This window comes from Phalaenopsis equestris, unplaced genomic scaffold (genome assembly GCF_001263595.1).
Source record: "Phalaenopsis equestris unplaced genomic scaffold, ASM126359v1 Scaffold000006, whole genome shotgun sequence".
NCBI classification, from domain to species: domain Eukaryota; kingdom Viridiplantae; phylum Streptophyta; class Magnoliopsida; order Asparagales; family Orchidaceae; genus Phalaenopsis; species Phalaenopsis equestris.
In genome coordinates this window covers 351,333-358,440 of record NW_018164448.1, presented here as the reverse complement: position 1 = coordinate 358,440, position 7,108 = coordinate 351,333, and the positions used below count along the sequence as shown (strand labels likewise).

The following is a 7,108-nucleotide window of genomic DNA, read 5'->3' as shown; positions in this document are numbered from 1 at the left end:
CCCCCAGCCGCTCCACCCGGCGCCGTCGTATCTCTTCACGGCCGCTTCGAGATCCTCTCACTTTCCGGCGCCTTTCTCCCTGCTCCGTCTCCTCCGGGGGCCACAGGACTCACCGTCTACCTCGCCGGCGGTCAGGCGGTCAGGGCCAGGTTGTGGGGGGCAGCGTTGTGGGTGAGCTCATCGCCGCCGGTCCAGTCATGGTGATCGCCGCCACGTTTTCCAACGCGACTTACGAGCGTCTACCGCTCGAAGAAGAGGAGCAGCAGCCTCCGACCGCAGGACCGCCGGATGCGACGGCGGGTATTGGAGAGGGAGGGGAGCAGTTTGGAGGGGAAGGTTCTGCTATGCCGCTCTATAATCTGCCGCCTAATCTGATGCCGAACGGACAAATGCCACACGATGTGTTCGCCGCCGCTTGGGCTCCGCGGCCGCCGCCAAGTTACTGATAAAAAAGTGATTTTTCTTATCTTTCTTGTGTTGGAAACGAAAAAGGAAGGTGATTTTTTTTCCATTTTATTTTATTTTTTTTGGTTTTAAACTTCTTTCTTGTTCGAGTTTCGCATGGCTATTTCTTTCATGTTTTTTGTGCATTAAAACCTAGGCTTCTGTGTTTAATTTAGAAATGTTTTCTCTCATATGGATCTGTTTTTCCTTTTTTTGTTTGTGTTATGAAGATTGAATTTCTGAATATAACTTTAATTTCTTTGTTTTTGCACCAGTATGTGGACTGTGGGAACACTGTTTGGCGCTAAGTTTTGATTAGTTATGACATGCTGTTTGCTTTGTTATATATATATATATATATATATATATATATATATTATTTTTTGGGGTAAATAATTAAAGTCTAGTTTTAATAAATGATTGTTTATATTAATTAATGTCTTGAGCTTCTAAGTATTTACTACAGGAAAAAAGTTGTATTTGGCGAAAAATTTATATTACCAATAGTCAACTAATGGATAACTAATAGATGTTTTGTCGATAAGATCTGACGGCTACGACCGCTCGTTTATATTACCAACAATAACCAATGGTTTATCCACCATTTTTCTTTCAACACGAACCTACTGGCATTATCTATTGCTAAGCCATCATCAGATAAAGTCTGTTAGAAAGTTCATAAGCTGCATAGTACCGTACCAAAGAGGCTAAATTTCTGTAGTGATTTGATCCAGAAATCTTTTGGGGAAGGAGTATATTAGATCAGCATAGGGTTTCACGTTTGATAAAGTCGTGGACTTGATCTTGTTTGGTGCTTAATTATTCATCAAAGTAGAGTATTTTGATGATCAGAATGTGTTGTAGTATGGGTAGGTTTGTCAAGTTGCTGGCAAGTGGGTATATGGTGGTTGTTTTGTCCTGTTTGATGCAGTTAAATGCTTTTGCAAGTTGGGTTTTGTGTACCTTCGTGGTTGGGGGGAAGAAATGACTATGATAAAGAGTTGTTGCATTTATTAAATTTATGATTATGAAGATAAGTTTTTATGATTAAAAGATGTTAAGGGCAGTTGTATTTATTATGATGAAACATTATATGAGAAGTTGACTTTAGTATAAGATATCAAGATAAGATAATGTTGTATGTATGTATGTTTGTATGCCTGTATATATATATAGAATGAGAGAGAGAGAGAGGGAGAGAAAGAGGGAGGATTTTAAAACTATGTATCGATGATTTTAGCTAGCACGTATAGTAATGGAAAGATATTGGATGATATACAACAGGTGTTTGTTGTGGTGGAAGGCAATGTAGCAAGAAAAGTTGAAAATTCTACTTACTGTAAAGGGAAAATAAAGCATGGGAAACTGTATTAGTGCACATGCGCTATGTCGTTTTCTTACTCCAGCTTAAATCTATCAGCAGCACATTCGTTAACATGTCGCATTCCATTAACTCCAAATGCTGCATTCAATTTGAATGAAAGAAGAAAGTGGAATTATGGAGTGTTTATCCCATACATTTTGGATAGAGCCCATGTACTTGGTGAATTTGCAAAGCTTTTTTAGAGAAAGCTCTAAAATGAGAAACTTTTTGCAGTCTGGCTTGTTGTTACTTAACAAATATTGATTTATTACGCTTCAAATTGTATCGCATTTGTCCTTGAAATGTGAGTCCTGCGCTTATGTGCTTCATGAGGGTGCATGAAATCAGCTTACAATTTAGTTTTTTGTTTTAATGAGTGAATGAAAAGATGGTGGTAGAACATCTAGCGATAATTGCTAAATTTTGCTTAGCTATTCTATAATGAAAGATGATGGATGGTCTGTCAATTACTGACTAGATATGGGTTGCTATACTGGATTTGACATTCACACTCATTGTATACCATCATATCATTAGGTTTATCTTTATTATTAGTTGTCTGAATTTGAACTTATTCTTTCTAGACCATAACTAAAATCTATTTTTCATTATTCATTGATGTGTTGTATGAATTTGAATTTATTATTTTTCATTATATATTGACCTTATTCAATATATAGATGTTGCTACCACCATCCTTATGATAAAGTTGCTCTCCAATTAATTAATTTTCTTAGGGTTATATATTAATATTCTTATTATTTTCACTCTTAATTTGACTACCAATGATTTTTTTATTATTGTCAACTCAGATTCATATAAAATGAAAGGCTTAATTTTAACTTTTAAGCTTACTTTTAATTTTTTACAATATTATTTTATTGCATAACACTTTAAGTATTTTCTTATTTTAATCATTTTTATGTATCCCTATTAATCTATGTTATAGATAAAATTTATTAACTCTAAGGCATTTAAGTATAATTTCTTGAATAATTATAAATTATATGAAGATTTAAATACATGTCATACAATTCCTATGTATTTACACATATCTAACACTTGATCCTTGCACTATTTTATGCTTGAAAATGTGTTTTACTTTTTCAAAATTAATCATAGTGATATTTTTTTTACAATATGAAATATTTATGTGTTATAAATGTAGAAATAAAATTTGATCATAGGTATGTAAATAAATAATAATTATGTGGCATGTATCTAAATACCCTAAATAATAGTGTGAATAATTTTTTTTAAAATATGTATATACTTAATGCCAAAAATAAAGGTTCAATCTTGACTATTTCTAAAATCACATAAAAAACAGTATTTTTTTTTGTTTTTTTTTTTAAATTTTTGGCAAAAATGTGTTTTTTTTTTGGAAATTGTAGTTTCCATAAAAAATTTCTTTTTTTTTAAAAAAAATTTTACCTTTCATATGCACACAATGATTGATCCACTCAAAATTGCATGTGTTGTTTACACATGTTCCATCAAACAATATAATCTTTACAATAAAAATGCAAAAATTGCACTTCTAAAATAAAATAGCAGCATGCACTCATTGAAAACTAACTTAAAAATAAATATTATCTATTATAAAATATCATCTATTTAATATTCACTCATGATTATTGTCTCTCCAGTCAATTCTCTTCGTCATCTAATTCTTTTGTTTCTGGGCTGTAGCAGTAACACATTCTTTTCAGTCTATTCATACTGCATGAAGCCACACTAATCTTGCAGTTTACTCAACATAGTAATTAGGATTTGGACTTATTAGGATTGTGCATCATATATTTTTTGTTGAAGTATTAATTAAATGAATAAAACATTAAAATAATAAATTTATAGTTGCCAGCTTCTATATTTCATGACACAGAGAGATGTTAGGAGAGATGCAGATAAATTCGTGGAAATAGATTGGAGAGACACAGAGCAAAATTTTGAATAGAAGCGCACAAAATAAGAAAACACAAAAAAACACAGAACAATAGATTTAACATGGACAAACCTTAGAACAAGAAAAAATTATGGAGTTACACTACACTTATGTACTATGAATAAAATTAGAAAAATTATGCAAGTTGCACAATACTCAAGTCCCTTCAAAATTTGGAACACTTTAGGACGCTCCTCTTTTGCCTTTAGCATAACAAAACTTGAAATCGCGTACCCTCCAATCGGCAAAACATAAACTTTAATTGAAAAATGATTCGAATTTGATTACGGGCAATGAGGCGCCGCGATATGGTGCTGTGACACTCCAATGAGTGTAAGGGTGTTGTAGTGTCGTGCTCACGTGTTCTAAATTTGGTTGGGAGCTGTGAAGCTACTTTTTTAGGTGTTGCATTTGCACATTGCAGCTTTCCCATCTTGGCACTAGAGTGCGTGATCTCGGATTCTAAAAGATGGAATGAGCATTTAGACATTGTATCTCGGGCGTTGGGCATGCTAGGTCAAGAAAAATTTAAGGGCAGCGCCGCCGAATTCCTCCCTATGGGCTATAATTGAACAATTAATCAATACAGTCCAGCTTCTCATAATTACAAGAGAGTTACCTATGCCTCCAAATACAAAAGATTTTGTTTTCTTGTTTGCCTTCAAATCCAGAAGGGTGACTAAATTTGTTCTACTCTTTTTTCTTCTTAAAGTCTAAATTTATCCACTCTATGTACTACTCGACCTACATGCTCTTACCAATCCACTTGAGTCTCTACATACCATGGTTTATTAATATTAATAAACATCTCATAAATGCATATCAAGACATGTCACTCATATAGTTTCTCTTGTTTTGTTCAAGATAATGGACTAGCAAGCCAAATGATCTCTTCTACAATACCAAAATAAATTATTGACATCTTAAAATTATGGGTTTTTTATTAAAAAACATTTTTTACTTTAAACTAGAAAAATCGTGTATCACAAACTCTAATAGGTATCTTCTTCTAAGGCACATAAGGAGATTCAAAATTACTCATGATATCTCTAATCTTAGAGGTTACATGTTAAAATGAGTTAAAATTTCATAATTGAGCTTAATAAAATAATAAAATTATTAAGAAAAAGTTATTACTAATTATGTAACGACAATCACATTCAATTCTTTTGTATCACAAAGGATTTCAATATAGTATTTGTGTTTGTGTGTAGCAACTAGATCCACATTCTTTTATTACATGTTAGCTAGGTGTGTGTTCATTAGGGTTAGGAGGGATAGAAAGTGGTGTCAAAGTAGATAGATTATTTAAGATGATAAGAGGACAAAGGTTAGTAGCTAACTACTTGTAGAATGATGGTATCATAAAAATGGCTTTATGCAGAGTGAATAGGAATGAAATGTAGTACTATATGATATGTTTCGTAGTTGCATTAGTTGTGGACATTAGATTGGATATCATGGTGGTTGTCATGTAGGTCGTACGTGTTCACATTTATTTTCGTATGTTGCTTAAAAATATATGAATTTAATAAATTTACCTTTGTGCTCATCTCCTCTATCATGAAAACTAAGAAGTTCAAAAATATATGGTAGTTTACTTTAAAAATTTTAAAAATAAAATAGATTACCAACATTAAAAATAAAATTAAAAGTTAGCTCTTGTTTATGTAATGTCAATGTTTCTTATATGTTCACTATATGTATGACATACATATATTATGAATGCTAAGAGTCTTGAATGGTGTATATCCAAATGAGTGTAATGTGTACATATATTGAATTCATACATTTCAAAATTCTTAAATGTCAAGTTATCTTAACAAAAACATAATATAATATGCTTGATCTATTAGTAATCTAATGATAATTATCTCTTCACTTTGTTTGCTCGTCTTTTTGGTTCCCTTTAAAAAATGTAAAGAGCTATCTCTAAAGTTCAAGTCTCGATGTGTTGTTAACGTACAATTTCTCTCTCTCTTTATATGGAACCAATTTCTCACCACAACATAATAGGCTCATACCATTGCAACTAAAGTTTCAACTTTCTTGATTTCCATTTTACCTATTATTTCATCTAAACTAGCCTGATTTAATACATTTGACTCATTTTATTTTTTTGGTCCTTTTATATGATGCCAGAGTTTGATCTTCCAAAGAACTATATGAGTTTCTATTGTGCAAATATTTTATTTTAGGGTAGGCCGACATTTATTGACATGTATAAAGAGGTTAGTTTCCTTACTCAACTATTTGATACTCTCTCATTAAGACATTCCTTTGGCAATCTAAATATGAATATCATCATAAATTTTCTAGTAGGGATGGACCTTTAAATTTTTTTGTAATATGTATTAATTATTATTAGGATAAACAATAAGGAGGATTACACTTGAATGGCTTATAGAAGCTTTTATCACATCAATGTTAACTTAGTGAGAGTGCTTAAGTGAACTCTTTTTTACTATATATGAAGTCACCAACTTTTTTTTTTATATATGAAAAGTGGAGGGTTGCATTAGGTAGCTGACAGTTAGCCTAAAAATTGTCAAAAAATCATGATATTAATCCTTTTGATCATTGTGTAAATGCTAGAGTGTCCCCTGGAAGTGGCGCTTAGTATGACCTAAATAATGTTAAAAGTGTGTAAGGGTCGCTACACCGATGCCCGGATGTAATGTCAAATAAACAATGTTTCCCACATTAGGACGGATGCATGTAAAGAAGCTAGTCCATAAAACTAATATTAGAATAGAATCTTGGAATATAGGTACTCTCACATGTATATTAATTAAATTAGTTGATATTATGATTCATAGAAAGATAAATACCTTATGTATTCAAAAAACTAAATCGGTTATAGAAAAGACTAAGGAGATTGATAACGGATTGATAACTTAGGTTTTAAACTTTGGTATTCAGGCAAGAGTCGCACTAGAAATGGTGTGTGTGTAATTATAAATAAGAGTTTGAAAGATAATATTGTAAAAATTAATAAAATTAGATATAGCAATTATAACCCTTAATATTATTGTTGGTACTAAGATTTTTAATATTATAAGTGCTTATACTCCTTAAGTAGGTTTAGATATATGTTCTAAAGAAAATTTTTGGCATGTCCTAGAATACTTAATACAAATGATAACTCTTGAAGAAAGTAATTTTATTGGATATGATTTAAATTAACATGTCGGTAGAGTGATATGAGATTTTAACAATATTCATTGTGGCTACAATTTTAGAGTGATTATTGAAGAAGGTAGAGTCATATCAGCGTATGATTTTTCTATTGCTGATACTTTATTTAAGAAAAGAGATGAGCATATTATAACCTATAAAAATGGATCTAGTAAAAC

At 31.7% G+C, this 7,108-nt stretch overlaps 1 protein-coding gene across 1 annotated transcript in view; it reads left to right on the top strand.

Moving 5' to 3' along the window:
• The window catches only part of LOC110018278 (AT-hook motif nuclear-localized protein 27-like), a 730-nt gene extending 284 nt beyond the window's left edge, over positions 1 to 446 (top strand). The window contains exon 2 of the mRNA XM_020715548.1: positions 8 to 446. Within this exon, the coding sequence (XP_020571207.1) occupies positions 8 to 446 (439 nt within the window). The remainder of the gene's footprint in view (positions 1 to 7) is intronic.
• Positions 447 to 7,108: the final 6,662 nt, after the last annotated feature.